We start from the raw sequence: 23,475 nt of genomic DNA, 5'->3' as shown, positions 1-23,475 counted from the left end.
GGGAGATGTGCACTCCAAGTAGACAAAGAAATAATATCATGAACAAGGAACTATGTCACTTTAAAGGATTCTAAGGAGTGTCAGAGAATGCTGTTTGTCTGCAGTTTGTCTCTTGAACTTTCAGAAAATTATCCTGTGTTGCAAGTAAACTGTAAGCAAGTATGCTCACTTTCTGTTTTAATGTGTTGTCTATAAAAACATCAGATGTTTAAGTAGGAAACAAACAAACAAAAAACGATGAAAACATGCCTACAAATAGCATACTTACTGAAATATATTTAGTTCTATTCTTCAAATAAAATTAAAAAAAATTCCATTATAGTATCTGAGCTTCAGCTATTAGAACTATCAAGAACTATAACTAATGTAATTTGGAGTAAAACAATCTTGACTTACATCTTGCTTATATCTATTCTGTTGATTCAACCAAGTATAATCTGTTTTGAAAGATATAAATCTACTTGATACATTTCAGCAACTCCTTTAAGAAGTTTCATAAAGTATGCTCTTATGCTTCAATTTTTTTGGTCACAAATTGGGGTAATCTGAACAGTACTTTGCAGCAAGCATGTAGAGAGATGACCTCTGAATTGAATTGAAATGAATTTCCATGGACTCTGTGGAAGACAAAATTCAGTAAAAAGAGATCAAAGCATACTGCTGTCATCTGATGGGCAAAATTAGCAACACAGAGAAAGAATCCAGACTTCTCTATAAGTTACCTTCTCTTTCTACAAGTTTAGTTTCCCAGCTCAAAAGCCACTAAAGTATCAGCTGCCTCATAAAAAACAAACTTTGAAAAGAAAGGTTGCTAAATACTTCTTCACATAAAAGGTCCAAGGCAGCTCTCACTGGGGTTGCTGAAACTACAGTAAGATTAATTTAATCTCAAAATTAACTTGTTCTGGTATGAAAAGGTCTTCCAATAAAATAGTTCATCTACCACCATAAAATGAGATCAAAAAGATGCTTTATGAACTGCACTGTCAAGATACAGAAGCTGCAAATTTGCAATAAATGAGTGTATGATTCTTTTAACTTGAGAAAGCCATTTAAATATTGCTCTAAGTCAGCTGAGCACCTGCTCTCTGCTGTCTGGACAGAGCAAAGGTCTCCTATAAGAAGTGACAATATGCCTTTAGAGAAAATTCATACAAATATATGAACAAATTGGACCTTTTATGAATATATTCAGTTTCTAGCCTGGTATCACTATTTTTCAAAACTATGTTCCTGGTACACTCTTCCATTTTGTCTGTGTGTGTGTGGGTATCAATTCTATAATGTGGTAGGTTCCTCCTTCTATCTGTGATGTTATTAATAAGGGTTATTACTGAGTGTGCATTAATTCAAACAACCAGCACAAGAGGTGATTGGCACTATGAAGCCCGAAAGGAAACCTGAACATTCCTAATGAAAACAGCTTTCTTTGATGCTCAGAAGGTTCTTCTGCCTTGTTTAGTCACTGACATCTCCCATTATGACAGAACTAATTTAAGCACAATACATGTTCAGACTTCTGGTATCATAAGAGCATAATAAATATTTAAATATAAAGCATTTGAGTAGGCATTTCACACAGCCACACGTGTGTTGCACTCAAAATTAACAAGAGAGTAGAAGCAGTTAATGGTGTTTCCCAATCTGTATTTCATATGCACAAGCAGATGGCCACAACTTTCATTCTTCAGAAAAAAGAAATCTCAAAAAACAGGCTGAAAGGGATCTTGAAATGTCAGGCAATAGCATACATCAAACCATTAAAAGAGAAAATTTAACCTCCTATGAAGCAGCCCTCCTTCAACTGACTTTTGGCATGGATTAATTAGTTTTAAAAAATTCATTAGCAGACAGAACTGCTTAACAGGATTACTTGAACATAAGATATGAAATACCAAGTGCTGTTCAAATCAGAAACCTTACTTATGGCCAGCTCAATTCAGGTGGAATTTTAGAAAATCTTATTTTGAAAAGCAAAGGAAAAAAGCCACACTTTGTTACAGTGCATCCTTTTATTTTAAAGCTGGGAGTTCATGCAGTGATTAAAGACTCATGTTACTTGGTTTTGCAATGAAACAATTTAAACAACTTTGCCTGCCCCAAATTTGCAAAAAAATAACATGGAAGGACAAAAATGGTAGTAGTCAGAAATAAAATTTAGATTTTAAATATCACATTTCCTCCCTTTTCTTCTTCATGCCTGTGCTTCCAACCATAACTGAGAGCCATGTATTGAATTTCAAAGCACTATTTCTCTACACTGCAATAAGGTCACTCAGGCTGCCTGCTACAAAAATCAGTCACACAGAAACTGACGGTGTTTGCTGTACTACTTGGAAATGTCCTCTAGCTTTACAGATATTTAAACAATGTATGAAGCTTATGCTGTTAGAATCACAGAGTTAAATCATTATTCTGTTTTAAGCTGCAATTGCTCATTTACAGCGATGAACAAGAATGTAATTTATTGGACTATTTACGCATTTATTAGTTAGAAATACACACCACATATCTTGATGAAATGCTAGCCAAACTAAGTGAACCTATGCATATAAGCAGAATATATACATACAGAACGGTGTGTTTTGGTCTAAGCACTACTTCTGCTTTCAAGAAATGCAACTGAATGATTCAGTATACTGGTAGATAAAAAATGTATTACGAACTAGGACTTTTCATTAAGAAAAAAAATGTGAGATTCCTGATTCTTCTGCTTAGATGGGTAGAGGTAACAGAGTTCTACTTTAGGAAATGGTACAAAGCTCTGGAGTGACAGAGGACTGGAATTTCAGCTGAGGTGAAAGCAAGAGAATTTAAGGGTAATTAGAGCTTGTATTTGCAAGCACTCCTCATTCAAATACCTAATATCTCTGTCAGAAGATCAAGACATGCATTCAGTGCTGGGCACAGGCCAGGAAGACCCCTATCTACTTTCTGCTACTTCAAAGATGCCCTCACTGCTGCACAGCAGTGATCAGCTGTTACTTTGGGGTCCAGTATATGATAGTATCTACTAAACAGAATTAAAATACATACCTTTTTAAAAGAGGATGGCAGTGGCCTTCCATTGTCTTTTGAACAGGATTGAGAGGCAGCTTCACACATACACACTTTCTGTTCACACTTGCCCATCCTCTTTCTCAGTTTCTCTCTTCTTTGTTGGTCAGCAACTTAGGGAAGAGACAAAGTTGGTCAGATCCAAACTGAAATATACTTTGCTTCCCAAAGTGATTTGCAAACATTATAGTAGTTTCCAACTGCTCAGCAAAATCAGATTATTGAGATAAATTTCACTACCAACACACAGCAGTTATAAAATTTGTGTCTATTCTTGGAAGAAAAATTATTAATAGAATACGCTGGTAGCGGAAGTTATGTCTTAACTTTCCTGAAATTTTCTTACCTCACAACAAACACCAGCATACAGGACTTCCAAGATCAGTATTGCTAACAGAGCATTTTGCTCAAAAAGTTACAAACTCTCTATCAGTTTTTTTACAGCTAGAACTCCTTTGACTGTACTTTCATCCAGTATTTCAGAATAAACCCTGTGTTTATTGTTAGAAAATCTGACATGTAAAAAAATCCTTTCCTACAATATGGAGTTTCCTAAATAGAGAAATCCAGGGCAGAACAATCAAGTTTTTGTCAAGAACACAAAAAGAGGGCTACTTTCAGATCAGGAGTGGAGGATTTTTATCAGTTTACACTGGTCTGCAGTCCAAGACTTCATCTGCAGTGTGAGAAGTTGAGTAAGATATCTATGTCTTCAGATAAAGAAGCCCAAAAGATGGGTAAATTTTCTGTGTATGAGTTTGCCATCATTCACCCAAATCTTACATAAAACAGACCAAAGTTGCTGCATATTGTGAGCAGCCATGTTTCACAGATGAAACACAAAATCATTTAGGTTGGAAAAAACCTCCAAGAGCAAGTCCAACTTTGATCAATCACCACCTCACCAACTAAATCACAGCATGAAGTGCCATATTGAGTTGTTTCTTAAACACTTCCAGAGGTGGTGACTCCACCACCTTTCTGGCCAGGCCTTTCCTATGCTTGATAACCTTTTCCATGAAGAAATTCTTTGTGATGTCCAACCTAAATCTCCCCTGGCACAGCTTAAGAGACTTTGTCCTCTTGTCCTGTCGCTGGTGGCCTGTAAAAGAGGATGACCATCACCTGGCTACACCCTCCTTTCAGGCAGTTGTAGAGAGTGATAAAGTTTCCCCTGAGCCTCCTTTTATCCAGGCTAAACAACCCCAGCTCCCCCAGACACTCCTCAGAGAACTTGAGCTCCAGACCCCTCACCAGCCTTGTTGCCCTTGTCTGGATACACTCCAGCACCTCGATATCTTCCTTGAAGTGAGGGCCCAGACAGAACAGGACACAATACTCAAAGTTCACAAAGTTGAAAAATCCAAATGAGGCTGATGAAATAGTTAGTAATTTCATTTCCAAATAGCGAAAAAATAAGCAAACACACTTTTGAAGTCTGTATACCAAATGAAAATATTCTCATTCACTTAAAACATATCCAAGTGTATGAATCATTTATTTGATAGAGATACACAAAGGCCTTTGAGAATTTCTTCTCTGGTTTCATAATATATTTATATCATACTCTGGGAGACCCCAATCAGCACATGCATTACTATATTTAATGCATGGAAATGTAAAAAACTTCAGGGATTGCTGTGGTACATTCTTCTAGCCAGCTGAGACCTATAGCAACCTGAGGACATTTAATCAACCTTTAAAATGCATTCATCTGTGTACATGTACCCTACATACAAGTTAATCTCCAGGAAATACTTAAGTAAGTGTATTCATTGCATTAAACATTTTAGTCCCCTTTTAAGATAGAATTTAATCTTTCAGATGTGAAATCTTTGCTCTCATTGCTGAGGAAAATACCTCTTTATCTTTTAATTCTTACAATTTTTATGTAAAATACAGAGTCATTTCTTTTATGGCTGCTGATTTATCCATCATATGCTATTAGAGCACTTCCAATATGGGACTGCTTAAATTACTGAAAAAATATTAGCTGAAGTTAACAAATGCTACATTATACAACTCTGAATTAAAAATATACATTGTAACACAATGATAAAATATACTGTACCATTAAATAATTAAAACTGAATGTTTTTCTTTCTATACTGAGTTATTGCATCTGTTCTAAATTACTGTTATTTCTAATTGTGTTTGTTACAGAGAGTTACTGAGAAGTACTCAAAAATGAGCTACAGGTTAGACATTTTTTATGTTTGAGACAAATAATTACTTATTCTGGGCCAATACAGCATGTCTGTGTGTGCACATGCATGGAAGCTATAAAAACACACATCTTGCCTACTACTCAGGTAAAATGGTGACGGCTGATTGAACAAATATGTAGAGAAACAATGTGTGAATGACAGCCCTACAGAGCAAAAATGCAAATCATACAGAAAATGGGTAAGGGTGAGTAGGTGTCTAAAACAGCAAATTCCTCATACTCAGGTGCTTAGGTGAAAAGTGGGTTTGTCTAAGACAACACAAGCTTTAACACCTGACTGCATGTTCTACCCGTGCACCATGGCTTAACTGGAGTGTTGGGGCAAAGCGCAAAGCAGTGTGAATATCACTGCAAAACAGAATTCCCATGTTGCCCTTATTCTGCTCTTTATAGGAGAAACTCTGAAATTTGACATACATGAATGCCTTTACTACTGGCATTCAAAGCTGTTAAAAAAACCTCCTCCAGGACTTTGTGCTATGACTTTTCACCCAAAGCATGGCTCATGCCCAAGAATAAAGAACAAAAGAACAGTAAGTATTCTAGCTAAGGCTATCTTGAGATATCAGAGCAACCCACTGGGACTACGATCACCTGCATGGGAAATGTGGAGTCTTTGCCTCACACCTATCATAGAGTGAGCTTAGCTCAGCTAATCCATTAAGTGTGCTCCAAAAGCCATAGTCACTCATGTACTGAAAGACAGCACAGAAATGCAGAACAGAATGTCAAACTCCAGAAATATACACATCTTATTGCCAAATTAGGAATTTTCAGGCTAGATCTGTGGAAGAAGCTAGGAATTTTGAAACCAGCAAAGTAAAAGATAGAGAAATCCTTCTTAAAAAGAGTTAATGTAAATGTAAACAGCTGGAGGTAAGTTAGGATAACTCTAGGCAGTCAGCAAGTAACACAGACAAATGTGGAAACAGGCATGTTGCCCAACCTCTCCTTAGTTCACATGTCTTTTACCCATGCAAGGAATGGAGAATCCAGTTTTATGCTTTGACTTCAGCCAGATAGAAAACTTGCCTGCAACTTTGGGGCACTAATTACAATATTACAACTGAGAGGAGCTGAAGATACTTCAGGCTGTCATACATAACCACTTGTGTTGCCGTGTAAATGTATTAAACACAGAAAGAAAGAGACCAGCATTCAAGAGACATTCAATTTCAGAAGGGAGACTTAGCTTTTAATTGAATACATTGTTCACTCTTCTGCTTCAAATCCATTACAGATACAAAGCTTCTTTAGCTTTCAGTGAGGTTCATAAACTAAATTTTGAAGAAGTGCCCTTGGCAAACTGCCATAGACTAGTGAGAAGTAAACATAAACTTCATTTGTTAACAGATACTTGAAACAGTTTCACTGCAAGTAGCTTTTATTTGAACATTGGCTCCAGGAATACATCACATATGTAGAGTTGAATATGGGGAAAGTCCATAATAGTAAGTATCTTGTGACAAATAAATTAAAAAAAAAAAAAAATAAAAAAAATAAAACCACTGGATTACTTTTCATCTTTTAAAAAGGGGAAAACAAAATGTTTAGGAATAAAATAATAGTCTGGAGATCCAAATAATGAGTCCCTTTAAAATTTTTATTATACCTTTAGAGATTAACTGTATCTCATTAACTACTATGCTCAAAACCCCACAGATTCATAGTACAGAAAATGTACTAGAATATAAACAATTTAGTGATTCTGTAGATCAGATAAATTCAGCCTGTGAACCTCGATTCCATAACTTATTGAATCAACTCCATGAATCCATCTCCTTAATTTTGTTGTCAGTGAAAGGAAGCACAATGTCGTTTTAATTGGGAACGGCAGGAAGAACGACACGGACTCTCAAGGGAGTCAGAACAGGAGAGAATCTCTAGTTTATTGTTTCAGTCATGTTATATAGACTAGTTCGTCGAAAGTACAGAAAGGAAACTCTTATTGGTTAGTAAAGTACTACATTACCATCATTGGTCAGTGGGGTTCACCACCCCCTGACTTTCTCCTGCAAGGAAAACACGGGAACAGACAAACAGCACCTGCAGGCTGTTTTGTGTCTTTGAGGATTGTTTTGAATCCTCCCATGAATTTCCCAGGCTAGCTTCTCAGGCAGGGCTGGCAGGCCATGGGGCCTGCAGCTTGCTCTAAAGCTAGCCTCCACAGCACAAGACTATGACTTTCAGATGTTAAACTGTAGCACTCCTCATAAAGAGAAACCTATAAAACACTGATCAATCTGTCACTTTTGCCTAGGCAAATACTCTTTGCGGAGTACGCCACACTTCAAAGCAGTGATCACATCACCTTATTTCCCTTCTAGAATACTCCCTCTATAGGCTTACTTATTTTTTCTGTAAGTCTAGACTGCAGCAGCATTTCAGGACAGAGTTATAAAACAGATGTCATAAATCTGGAAGAAACAAACTAATCATATATATCACAGTCCTGGTCAGCTCTGCACTTAGGACAGTATGATCTGGAATGCCAGTGCCAATTCCAATTGCTAAATTTATCATGTCACATCACAAAACAGTCAGCAGTCAAACTTCAAGTTATTTCATTTTTGATGTAAATAATCAATGGCAGACAATAAAATATAAAGTTAGATTTAAATTTAGTTCAGCTTGCAGAACAATGTATCTTAAAGGAATTATCCAACACTCAGTTTCTCTACTGTGTTTTTATATAAGCTATTTTTGCAATAACATGGTTTGAGTTACTATTTCCCTTTCAAATTTTTAAGATAAATCATAAAAAACATCATCTTGGCTGAGCTTGAAATGCCTAGTGGCCATAACTAAACTGTCCAGCATATCAGTCGGCGGTATTACTTCTGTAAGTACGCTCTTCCTTCTCAAAGAATTTTTACTATCGATTTCCTACCTCTACATGAATTTCCAGTACACCATGATTTAAGCACCTGGGTGAGACCTCATCAAATGCAAACTGAATTTTGCCATTAGCCATGAAGTTCAGGTTTCTTACAAGTCTAAATCTAAACTCTTTAACACTAGAAATTTTAATTTTCATAACTCTAAGAGATGATTTTTCAACCTGTCTTCACATCCGGTATCAGTGGCACTGTTTCATCAAATAAGGGAGGAATCACCATAAAAAAGGGTGACAAAGTATTTACTAAGGGCTAGATAGTAAAGCCTTGCTTGTATCAAAGTAACGACTATATGAGGGCATGTACCTCAGAAATCTGATACTACTTTGCAGAGCTACTAATGGCAAATTTGGTCATTGCTAAAATGCCTAACAGTGAGGTATGAATCCTTCAAAGGCATTTCAGAAGAGGCTAGAAGCAGTGGGTTATCCCAAATCCATCCAGCCCTGATGCTCCTATGGGGTCCTCATCCAGCAGACGTCTCTTATATACTTCAGTCAGCCATATGAAGAATACAGCAGCCTGCCAGCAGTGACTGCACAGAACCTGTGGAATGCTGCACTAGCCCTGAAGGAAACATCTAAGCCTGCCCAGGTAAAACCCCATTTGTGCACCCTAGAGAGATGACCATTGGGCTCCTAGGCGGCCTTTGACTGTGATTTTTTTTTTTTAAGGTACCACTGGGGCAGCCCTCAGGGACAATTTAGACACACTGTACTGAGATAATGCTGAAAATAAGTGGAATTCATAATTTTATTCTTGTTCTCTGGTATGCTATTGCTAGTTTGTAATCCTGAGTAATGGTGGACAATTGTACAAAAACAAGTAGACAGATGGTAAAGCTGGGTAAATTAGATTAAAAATAAGAGACACATTTTCAGTAATAATGATGAATAACTACTGAAACATCCACAAAAGGAAACAATGTTTTCTCTATTTCTTGACCTTTACAAGTCAAGACTACAGGCTTTTCTTGTGTTTTATTTAACACATCCAATATGGCTGTTAAGTTCCACATTAGCACAACTGGATTGAACTTTTGGTCTGCTTAACTCATGATGTCAGACTAGATGATTTAAAGTCTTTTCAAACTACAAGTTGTGAAAAATGTATTTTTGATGTGGATATCTAAAATTAATTATCTCTCATAAAAAAACCCAAGACTTTTAATTATAGAAGAAACTTCACAGTAAATCACTTCTGAGAAAAAAGAAGTAAAACCATCACATTTAAAAGTAAAGATTCATGAAGATTTTTTTACCTATAAGTTTTCCTGCTCACCAAATTTCGGACTTGATAAATATATTAGAACACCTTTCCAAAGACATAACACAGGCATAAGAATTACCTGAGTGTCTGAATTTAAAGAGCTTATATTAGTTGCTTATAACTTTAATTTTCAGAAATGCATACTTAAGGACAAGATTTAACAGAAAAAAAAGGCTAGGATGATTCTGAGAAATCTTCCTTTAAAATGGCAGCAACAACAAAACATGTAAGACAGTTTTTCATAGATCTCTGCTTTTTCATTATGTAAAGTGCAGACCAATATATGTTCACAGGAAAAATTAAGATTTTAAAAAAGAATTATGTAACAATATGTAGTTCTTGATATTTTTGCTTGAACTTAACCCATTTAAAGGGTAGAAAACCAACATTACTATCAGTCTGAATTGCTGCCTCTCCCCATCTCTTACGGCCCTCCAAGAATTCAAGTTCCACCAGCCTAAAATAGATCTATGGTGGGTAACTTCTCAGAATATTTGTTTTCCTTCTTCTCTCCCTGCCCCAGTATCAAAGAGACCTAAATTCCTGAGCACACTAATCACTGGGTTCAAGCTGTACTATCAATATGCCTTGTGGAAAAACCTCTAAACATATGGGTTGAAAAGTTAGTACTGTTAGAAATCAGGCATGTGTAGCAGCAGCTGTCTTACTTGGCATAGCCTTTGTCAAGTTTTCTGGCACAAGTTTCACAACCACAGACTTCTAATGGCCAGTGGTATCAATCAACATGCTTGGACTAATTCTGAACATAGAAGTTTCACATTTCAAGAAGTTTCACATTTTAACAACTATTTTAAGTCAGTAAGCCTGATCTAATACACAGGAACATGCTCACTGTTAGCCCAGGGGCATGGCACCTTGCCTGCTTTGCTGCCAGCTAAGATACCAGGAAAGAACAGTGGAAACTAAATCCACTTTAAGGACAGAACACATTCAGTTGGCCAGAGAGAAAGCCAACTACAGTATCATGTTTAATTCTTAAACACTAATGACTGATTCATGGCAACAACCCCAAAGGGAAATACTCACCTGCTATTCTAGCAGTACAGGAAGCACATTTTCAGGAGACTTTTTTAACACTATCTGCAGGAATTCTGTTTTGTAACTCTATGCTATTAATAAATCTTATAATTTAAAACTCAATTTACCCCCCTGCCCAAATCTCAAAATAAGAGGGGAAACAGAAACTTTATTTGGAAAGCAACAACTAGTAAGACAAAGAACACGAAGAGAAAAAAGTAATAATATGCTTCAGGTGAAGCAATGACAGGCAGAGAAATACTGTGAGAATAAAGGTTCAAACCCCTCATCTTCAGTGACACTATAAAGATACTCTGATATTCAATTACACTGAAGTTAAAATTGCGCCTGGGTAAGTCATGTGTCTCATCTTGAGCAAGAAAGAAGAAATTGTTTTGAAAGTATTCTAAAACCCCTTTTCCATTACTTTTCTTCCTCAGCACATTTTCAACATTATTAATGTCTGAGCTATTGGCTGTCATCTCCACATAATCTGTTTCACAAAACAAGAGAGAAAGAAAAATGATTCTCCAGTGGTTTACCACAGACTCTACAAACAGTACCTTGCACTGAGCTTAACACCTGAACGTGTCACACTTGGTTGCATGGTTATCACAGTACAGAAATCTGTACTTCTCGATGAACAATGCATAGAACTGCAGGAAAAAACTGCAACCACTCTAATTTTAGGTACAAAATGAAATTGAAATAATTTTTAAATTTCATTCTAAAAAACTAGAATTTATAAGGATAGTGCAGAAACTGAACAAGATATGCCTGGGTAATCTTAACTTTAAATACCTTGAAGTCAGTGAGACAAATAATGATGAATTTGAAAGCAGGTGTTTCTCATGAAATTACCTCTACGATAACTGCAAAACTTTCAGCCTAAACAACAGTTTCTCATCTGTTTGTAAAGGAACCTCAGTCAGATAAAACAACATATAAAGGAAAGAGGGTTAGGAAAAAAAATATCAGTTACATGTACACATTGAGCAGTGAGAGAAATCCTCAAAGGCTTTTTTTATTAAGAAAGGTCCAGGATTTTTGTACCAGATACTTAAGATTATCGTATCACTTGCAGTTGAGACCCTTTTGCCATTGACGAGTGAATTGTCATGCTAAGCACAACTAATCACCAACAGCCCAGATCAATCTATCCAACATTCCACTCAATGCAGACTGAATGCATCTACTCCTAGCTGAAGAAGGATGTGAAAGCTGAATAAACAAGCAGACTCATGAACACTCAATTAAGGGTTATATGCTATTGTTACTCTTGTGCTGGCACTTTTGCTGAGTTAGTTTTACAGAACCATTTTCAGAATCAACATATAACAAATACTTACGTTTGATGCTGGTTGACCTACTTTTGGGTGCTGAAGTGTCTACAGCTGCTGAAAATAAGAAAAATACCAAATGTGAGTGATTCAGTATTTACTTAGTATATGTGAAAGCTAGAAAAATGTAGTAATAAACCAACACAGAACGAAGACTAATTTAATTATTGTCTATTTTAAAACATGCTAGTTACTATGTACTTAAAGTATTAGGTTGATACTATTGTGGTCACAGGATTTGAGAGATAAAGCTGTCTGGGTAAAACACATATTTAATGGAAGAACCATCACTTAAATGATGACATTTTCCTCTGATGGCATTTACCTGAATACCTGAGGATACTGAGTGTTACATGAGAGATAACATTGTGAGTACTGTGAGTATGGACTCTGTTAGTAACATGATTTTCTCATTTGCAAACACACAGGGCAATTTTCGCAGTCCTTAGAACCTGCTATTATTATTCATTGCAAGATGAAAAAAAGATTATGAAGTTTTTGAATTAAAAAAAAATAGAAACATAGTGATCTGAGTTTATCTAGAAATGTTCTGCCTTCATTCCTAAAATAATTTCTGTATATTTGCTGTTATGCCTATCACTATGACTTTCTCTTCAGCATATTATTTCATAATTCATTATTTCATCAAAAGCAGAAAGAAGCCAACACAGCACAAAGTGTTCTAAAATTAAGACAGGATCTTTGGTAACACTTAAAGAAAATGTTTTCATACAAAATTTCCCATCTCAATAATACAAAAGTATTACTAAGTAGCAGCCACATCTCTTTGCTGACAGGTGTAAGAAACAGGAAGAATAGTAAACTTCCTACAATCCAGTTCATTTCTTCTTGGTACGAGCCTATTCTGAGAGACTGAGCTAAATATAGGGGGGAGACAGTTCATTCATACATGCACATTTTTACCTTTGGCTGAAAGAATTCTGTTATAATGAAACACCATGTGATCTCTGATCAGATATTGACTACCTAGATTTCGAGAGGAGTCAACGCACAAAGCTGTAAGATTAAAATACATTTGAACATTAGAAAGGCAATCAAAAAATACTGAAATTTTAAACAGTTATTCACTGCAATTCAAAGTCACAAACTTCAAAACACTGTTTAACTTCTTTGCTCAAAGGCAGTATTTTTTATTACCAGTTACTATCACATGAAATCATCCTGTCTCCTTTTTCTTTCCCCAATGAGCCATTAATTCAATAAATAGCTGCAAAAGTGGCTGAAACTGTACTATGAAAATGTTAACATGGAAACTTCCTGTTTCTTTACTCTGTTCTTTTGGAAAAAAAAAAAGCATTTGAGGTGTCAGTACAGCACAGAAACATATACTAGCCATGTAAAATACTGACTCTAAAGGAACATGTTTAACCTCAGGGTTTTTTTGATACAGTAGACAAATAGATGTATGTATGTATATCACAGCTAATAAAGATGGGACATCTTTATATATCTGTTCATCTTGCTACCAATTTGTAGCCAGCAGTACAGTCAAGGCAAAACTTACTCCTTGAAAGTATTTTCAGTAATGCATACTAAATGTAAGTACAATTAAACTTCTCCAAATAAGCTCAATGCAAAAGTTTTAATAAAAACATTTTAAGCTTAAAATCAATGAATTCACATAAAAGGAACCAGGTCGACCTTCTGATGAAAGTACATGTCACTTACCATTACTCTTAGTACTTAGGTGTCCTTTACATGGACTTGCTGGACCACACCTGGGCATGCCAATGCCTGAGTTTACAATCGCTTTAACAAAACATCAAACAAAAACCAAAAGTTAGAGAAAAATCCCCACACATATTTTCACAGACAAGATAAAGTCTTCCTCCAAAGTATGCACATATAGTTCTAATGGATCTTTTCCAAAATCTCATTCAATCATTTTATAATCACTGAACTAGAAATTCAGTAGTAGTTTAACTAAATCTAAATGCCAAGATACAATGATAGTGCTCTCAGTGGTTCAAGGTGCTAAGCAGCAGAACAGACCATCAGAACACTTCAGTCTGAACTTTACACTGATCATTAAACTGTACAGATATATGGCCACGATTATGTTTCTATGCTAACCTCCAATTTGTTTCAAAGTCCCGTTCATGGCACTTCGATAGACTGGGAACTCTATAGTCAAGTGGAGATGCCAACAAAACTTAAACAACCAGTTGTTCTGAAGAATGAAAAATATGTAGACTAAAAGATCTGCATCTCCTCGTTGAAAACCACTAGCTGTCATGCAACCTAAGATTTAAAAATTGGCACAGGAACTAATTAAGAATCCACAGCACCTTTAGAACAAATCTGAACTGGAGATATGCTAGGACTACAAATACTAGTGTATACAGAGCACTGCTTTAGGTCATCCATGGTATATAAAATGTAAACCAAAACAAACAAGATTTTTTTAAACAGGGTAAATATACCAACCACACTTACTTAACATTAATTCTGAAACTGTACAGACGAGTTCTACAGATTTATTACTATTAACTATCAAGGTCCACATGGTCTTCCCATTCCCATCATACTTCTCAGCTGTCAGTTCAAGAGTCTGCAACCACCATGCAGGTGAAGTGGGTAACTCCACTGCTCTACTGCTCCTGTTGACCTCTGGCTTTCCCCCCCTTTCATCACATGAAGTAGCACACTGGACCAATCCAGTATGAGTGAGAATCTCTTCCCAGTGACCTTAGCTGGGGTGATAAAGGCTGACACCACTACAAACTGATCGGGGGATGCAGGAAGCCCTGATGACAGCCATGCCATACATGGTAAAAGCTCTTAATCCTGCCTCTCATAGCTTACCTCCTGCATGCCCAGCACCTGGCTGTCTGGGGCTTCTTTGTCAGTTCCCACTGTTATATAATGACTGTTAAAGTATTATTGCAATTACATATATAACTACTGTAGTATACGGCTGTTTTTAAGTCCAACAGTGCGGAGGAAGTCCAGGAGGTCGGACAGACCCCCAGACCCAGCCACAACCCAATAGCATGTTGTGCAAGATGGTTAATATGATGTCTTAAATATTAATTAGTAGAGATTGCAGCAAAAAAAAATCACTCATTTAACAATGTTTTAGCATTATTTCTCTACAGGCCTTATAAAAAAGCCATACTGTACTTAATTTTGAATGACTAGGACTAGTATAGTAGTATCTTATGAAAAAAAAAAGAAAATGAAAATAATTTTACCCTGTTGTGAAATGACACTAAATCTGGATCAATAGATTCAAACGCCTTTCTTACAAAGCATAAAAATACCAGGGCAATCTTGAATTATTTTCATACTATGAAAAGCCAGCCTTTATGCTGTACAGGCTTCTGTGGATTTACATGACAGTATTAGCTGTGGTGTTTGCAATAATTGTGCTTCCACTCCTTTTGCTGCAAATTGCCAGACCAACAGTTGAAAAGGGATGAAGAAAAAAAAGAGAAAATGCTACTGCAGATTTTTTCAACACTATCCTGTAATTATTTTAACTTTATACTGTTATTTTCAAAGCCAAAGGACAACATTCCTGCTCATCTGTATCAATTTCAAATTGCTCATTCGCTCGTGGTACAATTCTTCCTTATCTCTGTGATTTAAACACACATTGGGACAAATGAGAAATTATTTTTCAAATATTAAAATTCCAAAGATACAGCAAGAATTTGTTAGATTCAGAATGTTTCTACAATGACTGCAAACCTTTGCCAATAAAGCCTTTCTTTCCTGCTAAAATATTGTATTTCTCTACCTTACACTACTACAAGTGGTATTCACAGTCTAGCTGGATCCACCCTGAAACCCATGACTTAGAGCATTTGCAATATGCAGGTGTTGGAAGAATGCAAGTCTTTGGGAGAATGTTAGATTATAAATTTCATTTGATAGAATCTTCTCTAATGATAAAAACCTGCATGTATATATATAAGAAATCTGGATTACAGCAGACAACTGAGAATCAGAAATGTTTCATTCACAATTGTTCAAATAACCTAAATATTATTCCACTGTTTTCTGTGCTTCAGAGCTAGGCTATAATTCCAGAGGGAAGCACATGTGGTATTGTTAGGTAAATGCTTACAATACCTCCTCTAACTCAGCCTTAAGTGACAGAATCCCAGAAGGGCAAGTATAATCACTTAAAAAAAAAAAAGACATTGTTCTCTTCAAGTTAGCTAAACGACTTTGTCCTGTGTTAAACACCATCAGTGACCCTCAGAAACCTGTTGCCTTTACTGTCTTCAGCTGGAGACACGACTATTCAGCACTGCAGGAAGACTAGACTTTACAATGTTCACTTGCTTTGCATCACCACAAGATGGCACAGTGGAAATTCTACTGGAAAAATTACCATCAGCTGTTTTTGCCCTTTACAATGAATTTGTATCCAGCTTGCAGGAAAGGAGAAGGGAGGGAGAAGTAAGTCGGCATCAGTATTTCATTGGCAAGAAAAGCTGCCAAAAAGCATCAGTTGAGAGAAATAAAAAATATTCCTGTGCCCTCTGTTTTGACTATGGACATATATAGACAGCACAGAAATTACTTATAATGAAGAAGCAGGTTGCTAATGTCAGAGAAGAAACTGGAGAATTTGATATGTGCAGGCTACTTCTACCTTACTGAAGGTAGGAAGTGCTAATGGCCAAAAGTTTCACAACTATAATTTCAGGTTGTCTTTTGACTTGAATGGGTATTTATAGGATTCAGGCTATGTTTTCACAGTTATTTGCACAACAGCAGAAACAAACTGAAGGCTTAGATATGTGAAGAGAATTTTTAAGGAGAAGGTGGGATTTTCAGTAATTTACAGTTAATCAAATATAAACCAAACAATGGGAGGATGACTACAAAAATATCTTTGAAATATGACACATGTAACTATCTGATCTAAATGTAAATTTCCTTATAGATCTAAGTGGACTGTCCATACTGAATATAAAATCAGGATTTTCACACCGAGTGGTCTCCTAAAGTACAGAGAGCAAGCAAATTAAATACATCTAAAAATTTATTTGATCTTTTGATTCCTCCTATGATACTAAGCAACAATGAAGAAAAAAACCCAACTTTCTCTAAATTTTTTTCCAGCTGCTATTGAATGTAAGTAATAACTACATTATTCCAAAGAGAATTGAAAGATATTTTGTTTAAACTGTATTTTTATTTTTATTTCTTTATTATCTTAATTTCTGCTTTTACAGTATTAAAAATTGTAGTTTATTTTTAATTATTATTTTTTTTTTAATTGTAGTAAAAATTGGTGGTTTATTTTGTTTCCTGGTTGTTAGTGGATATGCAGAATTTATGGAAATGATTTTTCCACAAAGCCATTCCAGATTTGGAACGTGAATATGTACTGGAAAGAAGCCCAGTCTTTCATTACCACAGTCTCCCAGAAAAGATTTTAAACACAAGTATTAGACTTACTATTTTTACAACAAGCATGTTACTTCAGTCATAGCAAATAAAAATTAAATAAATAAATCAATCTATCATGCTACCCTTACCCATCAAGACTTGCTACTAAAAAGATAATCCATAAAAATACAGGTGGGATATTGGATGTAGGCATCTAAATCTAGTACTACAAGACATGAAACCTTATCTGTATAGAGACCTGCGAACACCGTAATTTCCAAAGGGCAGCTCCCACACCTTAGCCTGGGTTCAAACAACCCTCAGCCCCAGGTGCATTTAGACCTCAGGTCCCCACAACTGTTCCAGAAGAATATACTTATCACCGTCAATATTCACCCTTCTGTGCAGCGGTTTGGCTTCTTGGTGGCTCCAGGACTCTCATACTCCTAACTCTCTAGTGGCCTCCTCGCAGCTGGCAATGCAGAAAGCACCTCTAACAGACTAGAATTGCATCATTTGCATGAGATTTGGGCATTTTAATCCCTCTGAGCCTGATAAGGACCCAAGCTGACAAATGCTTTGCAAACACTCTAGCCACTACAGTGATTTTTAAAGGTTTGGTATTGCTTCTTTCGCTGCCAATTCTTTTTCTTGCTTTTTTTCTTTCCTAATATCTCAGTGCTCTAAACGAGAAATGGTTAGAGATGCCTTTGTACAACTGGATAATTCAGGCAACAACGTGCAGAAGACTTGTGCTGTGAATTTCATACAAGTCCATGATGTCTATCACTACCACCCTTATTCTACGAACCAGTTTTATCATCTTTTCAGTGGGCTTCCTGCTATGAATTAACTCTTCAAACTCTATACAAGTAACAGTACAGCACTAATGCTGTACACATGCTGAGGAAAGCATAAAACTGGTTTAAACAATCTCTCTGAAATCCCAAGTGAGTTTGAGCAATGATGCTCCTTTAAGCATCTTATCTAATATGTCTGACAAGGTCATACTTAAAGGAATTAATTAAGACCTGAAATACACGCTCCTCCCCTTTTGGTACTAGGAGAATTTTCAAACCAGAGTATCCATTAATTTTATGCTACAAAAATTGTTGTATACATGAATACAGCACAGAAATACACAGAGCAAAGACTGACAGCTCAGAGTACATTAAAAGATTAACCTAGTTACAAAAATCCACTTTGGATTTAAACTTTATGTAAATAAGAAACTAATTTTTTCTATTTTTAACTTTTCCCTTCACATTAGCATGATATACTTAAAAAACCCATATTCTATTAGTAGTACAACTAATGAGGCCAGCTCTCCTACTCATGCAACTCACATCCTTGTTCCATCTCCCCTAAACTCCTCACAATGTCCCAAATTTGCTGCCTGTTCCTTACCTGTGGTCATTCCTCCCCTCAAACATCCCCTACTTGCTCAGCTGTGGCTGACGAGGTGCTATAGGAACTCATCTAGTTTAAGCTTCTCTGGTTGCTTATCCTTGGCTGCCTAGTTCTTACCCTCTACTTATGTATCTGGGAATGAACACAGAACAGAATGAGTTTCTCTAAAAAATGAGTATTTATTTGTTGGGTCTTCTGCTACCCAGCCACTGGGTAATATTAATTCTCCTAGCTCCTCCTCACAGATGGGTGAAGTTGGCAAATAGATGTAGAACTGGATACATGAAAAGGTCAGCAGAGAGCTGACCCACCCACACACTCCTTCTTTAGGCAAAGAACGCAGCTGTAAACATGGAAAGACCCCACTACTTTTCTGCAGCATCTATGCAATCATGAGAGACCTTCAATCAGGGCTTTAGATTTAGCCACTTACTGAATGCAGATAGTACTCCATTTTATCTGAAAGTTACAGTGAGGCAAAACCAGCACATCATTATCATGCCTGTATTTTCTTTCCTGTTCATGCATGTGAAATAGAAGCCTCTTGGACCCCCTTTCTGGCTTCACTGATAACAAAACTCTTATCAATCCTGGGAGTATACAGTTTCACATGTGAAGCCATGTTTAAATGAATCGCATTTAAGATTTGTTAATAAATAGCAGAATTCAGCAGAAGAAAGAATAGTCATTATTTATCTAAATTCCCTGAAATATCTAAATTTCCTGAAGAAAAACTCTATGAATAGAGACCCAGGAAATCACACCACTCTAATTCTGAAATGAAGTCACAAATGTTCCATCTGAATTTTGCAAGGGATCACTTGTGTCAGAAGCAAAATATGGTGAAAACGATACACCCCCTACCAAACTCTATACACAACCTCCTAAGCCATTAATTAGATGGGTGCTATTTATACACTTACTATGCTGGATTACACAAAAGCTCTTCTTTACACATACTCTCAATGCCTAAGCATTAGGTCTCTCAGACCTTTAGAATTAATAATCTTACAGTATTCTGTAGAAATGAAAACACTGCAACCAAAATGAAAAAAAAAATAGTTTCACAAGTCAAACCCTCCTCTGAAAAAATTAAGGAATCTAATGAAATAGTACAGTAGCCTTGAGTCACATCTGATTAAATAACTCTTGAAAAATATTTGTTAAAATTTTTCTAGCTACAGGCTTCAGCAAGGGAAGTTTTGGGTGCAAGCTATTGCTCTATTCACACTCCAAAAGCAGAAACAAACAGCTAGCTGTGTGTGTCAGCAGCACATTTTGTGATATGAACTGCAGGCAAAAGCAAATTAATTTATGTCAGTTTGCTGCAACTACCTGAAAGAAGGCTGTGATGAGGTGGGTATCAGACTCTTCTCCCAGGTAACAAGTGACAGGATGAGAGGAAATAGCTTCAAGTTTTGCCAGGGGAAGTTTAGACTACATATTTAGAATTTTTTTTTTCACAGAAAGAGGTGCAAAACACTGAAACTGACTGCCTGAGGAAGTTGTAGAGTCACCACTGCTGAAGGTTTCAAAAAATGTGTGGGTATGGCTCTGGAGGGCATGCTTTAATGGTGAACATGGTGATGCTAGGTTGATGGATGGACTTGGTGAACTTGTAGGTGTTTTCCAACCTTAACAATTCTGTGATCACTGGCTTGGGCAGCACCTCTAGAATCAGCAGTGGCACCAGCAGCTTTTGATTTTCTAGGAGGGTGTGTGAGGGGTGGTATTCCAGAAGAGACTGTATGCTGCTACTCAGTGATATGTGAACAAGAGTCAATATTCATATCACAGTTTAGAAACTTCTGTCTTAAAAGGCTACTAATCTGAGTTCCCTGGATAGCTGTGCCAGCACAAGACAATCATGGTAATCCAGGAGCAGCCAGGGGCTGTAACAACTCCCCAGTGGGAATGGTGCTGTTAATCAAGGGTGGTAGAACACTGGCTCATGAGCACACCCTACACAACCAATGTGTGTGCTGGCTTCTACTGCTACATGAAACTCTACATTATGTCATCCCATGAAGTTTGAAGTTGTTTCAATATCTACTGTCAAAGAGGCCAATAGAGAAAACATATATTTAATACCTAAATGTATAGACACAGCATATACAGATTCTTCTACATATGAGGAAAATAATATATTTTGCTAGTATAATCTGCACATACAAGGATGCTCCTTCCCTCATCCACAAGCGCCTATTTCTACCTGAAAATACATTACCAAAACTCTAATGCACAGCCAGCCTCACCCAGAATGGAGAGCAGAGAAACCCTGACCCACTGTGCTTCAGAGAAAGCTGCAGGATATCATCAGGAGCAAAGAATCTACTAGTGCTAATGGTTTGAACACTGTTCACTTTAACAGGTATTTCACCTGAAGTATGAAAGAAATCCTCAATAAAATGGGGCCAATTAGGCATTCAAGTAATTATAAAAATTTAAGTAATTTGCTGAATGAAGTAAGGATTTTAAGCAGATTAAATGCCTAAACTCACTTAATAGATTATTTGACTAATGGTTAAAGTAAATATAGATTTTAAGAAATTTACTGAGTAATGATTTTAATTTGGTAAAAAGTTAAGAACAGTGATTAACATTTCTCAATTTTAGTTAAAATTATTATGACTCAAATAAAACTTCTAAATGTCCTTCCTTCTTTGAAGACATAACTATATTATTTTTGATCTTTCTTGTTGGTCAAAGAAAACTCCAGCTTCTAAAAACTGGTGCTACCAAACGAATAATTTACTAAGTTTAATAAGCTGTTTGTTCAAGTGTCAAATGAAGGAATAATAAAAAGAAAAAAGTTCACAAGTCTCTGTGTTAACACCCTTTCTGGTCTAGTAAGATTAATGCAAGGACTTCTTCCTACAGTACAGGAAAAATCTAATAAGATGGTGTTGTCTATAAACATGTGAAGCATTTAAATTCTGTCTTAAAATCCTGGAAGCCTGCGCAAATTGCCTTAACTGAACAGCAGCCTCCATGCAGCAGTGAGTTCCACACTACTATAAGACAGAAGTGGCACAAATGTGTGTCATTGATTAACAGTAAGTGCACGATGCTGTTAGGTATTGCTCTTCAGGTATGTGCTCCCACTGGCAGTGCAGAAGACTGGACTTAAACAACAAAGCTGGTTTAAAAGTACAGTATTCAGATTATTTGAGGTCATACTATAAATCTGTGAGTATATTAACTGACTGCTGAAATTACTACAGCAAATGACTTCAAGATTTATTCTGGAATTAGGGAAAAACATAGAGGATTAATTTTTTTACATTTATAGGAGGTTAAAAAAATCTCAACCTTATTTGAACTTTGACAAGACCTACATACAAATCCTATATACTCCCATATATTAAAAAAATAAAATTTTTTTTCAGTATTCTCACTAGACAAAACAAGGCCTTATAGTGTAAAAGTGTAAAATTTTGGTTCTTTCTTTAAAGTGATGAGGTTAAGTCTGAACAAGAGACTTTGCATGGCATACAACCAGGACATGGAACAGTGTATCCCACCTTTTCTGTATTAATGTTTCAGATACAACTCTTTTGAGAAACCATAAATATGATGTGTTCTCCCCCCTTCATGAACTGCAAGCAACCCAGTGGCTGTTCTGCCAAGTTTGCTCAGGCACACAGATTTCCAGCTCAGCTCAGTGCATTAGTCTCTCTGCCGGTGCTAATCCTTGCTCTCTGTAAGGATCCTTCCTGTGTGCCTGAGAACCCTCACACTGGACTGTTCAGTCACACATTTCTGCCTCCATTGTAACCTCCTATGCAGACAAGCAATGGCTTCCCAATTTAACAGACACACAGTAATTCTTCCCTACTTTTGAACTTTGTTAAACAGAAGTCATTCAAGCAAAGCTTGTTGCAACCTGAATGAAATTTAGATCCTGTATCTTATTTATTCCCTTTTTATGGTCAACAGACAATCAGCAAGTTTTCTAACTGTCTATAAAAGTATTATGACAAACTTAAGCATAGTCAGAAAAAGGATGTATTTGTCTTAGAACTGCCTTCACACTACATAAGAGAGCATAAAAATCAGGTGCACAAGATACTAGTTTTTGCTGTGAATTTCATATTCCCATATAGTATTAGAATTTATGTTCAAACTATACTTTGATATCAGACATCTTCTGAAGTGGCATCTGTCACTGTCTCCAAAGATTGGAACTGACACTGAGTTGCAACACAACAGCCTAACATTATCTCAAATGGCTCTGATTTTATGCAGTGATGCATGATCTTGACATTACAGTGCAGCACTGAATAATTTCTACCATTGTTTTACATTATGCATGTAATCCAGTTCTTATCTAAAAATATTTTAGGTAGTTTCCAAGAGCCAGAGCTGGCTCACTCAAGCATTTTTGCATGTTTGTGCCTTTTTTTATCATGATGGCATGGATGACAAGGGCCCCTAGGATTATTCATAGGAACAGGGCACCAGAGCACCCACGGATGGTTAAATGCGGGTAAGGAATTACTTTATAAGACCTTTAAGACTTTTGAGTCCTTTATTTTTCAACTACACTTGCATCAGAGTCCCGCCAAACCAAAACACTGGGATCTACAGCCAAACGCCGTGGGACGTTATACACACAGGGCACAATATATTATAACAACCCATAAATAACAACTTTGGAGAAGACGAAAGTTGACTAAGAAAAGAAGTGGGCACAGAAATCGGGCCTCGCAAACGCGGCCGATGCCGGCAGCCTGAAGCGCAGCCCACAGCAGCACTCGCTGCCGGTACTAAGGAGGAGCCGTGCGATGACGGCTGTAGGGCCCACAATTCCAGGCTCCGACTCTCGGAGGATTACAGCCCGTCACGGGCTGTACGTGTCCCCCCT

The 23,475-nt window shown here is 36.7% G+C and overlaps 1 protein-coding gene across 4 annotated transcripts in view; it reads right to left on the bottom strand.

Annotated features, from left to right (window-relative positions):
- SPATA7 (spermatogenesis associated 7) overlaps window positions 1–23,475 on the bottom strand; it is a 36,014-nt gene that overhangs the window by 11,924 nt on the left and 615 nt on the right. For 2 of the 4 annotated variants that reach the window (XM_058829155.1, XM_058829157.1), the window contains exons 2-5: window positions 13,518–13,598; window positions 12,753–12,845; window positions 11,838–11,885; window positions 3,037–3,170 (exon numbers count right to left, since the gene is read on the bottom strand). In XM_058829155.1, coding sequence (XP_058685138.1) covers window positions 3,037–3,170; window positions 11,838–11,885; window positions 12,753–12,845; window positions 13,518–13,598 — 356 coding nt within the window. The remainder of the gene's footprint in view (window positions 1–3,036; window positions 3,171–11,837; window positions 11,886–12,752; window positions 12,846–13,517; window positions 13,599–23,475) is intronic. The other 2 variants (XM_058829156.1, XM_058829158.1) reach the window with 2 other exon arrangements.

This window comes from Poecile atricapillus, chromosome 1 (assembly GCF_030490865.1).
Source record: "Poecile atricapillus isolate bPoeAtr1 chromosome 1, bPoeAtr1.hap1, whole genome shotgun sequence".
In the NCBI taxonomy this organism is placed as follows: Eukaryota; Metazoa; Chordata; class Aves; order Passeriformes; family Paridae; genus Poecile; species Poecile atricapillus.
The sequence above is the reverse complement of the archived record's forward strand: the minus strand, read 5'-3'. Positions and strand labels throughout refer to the sequence as shown.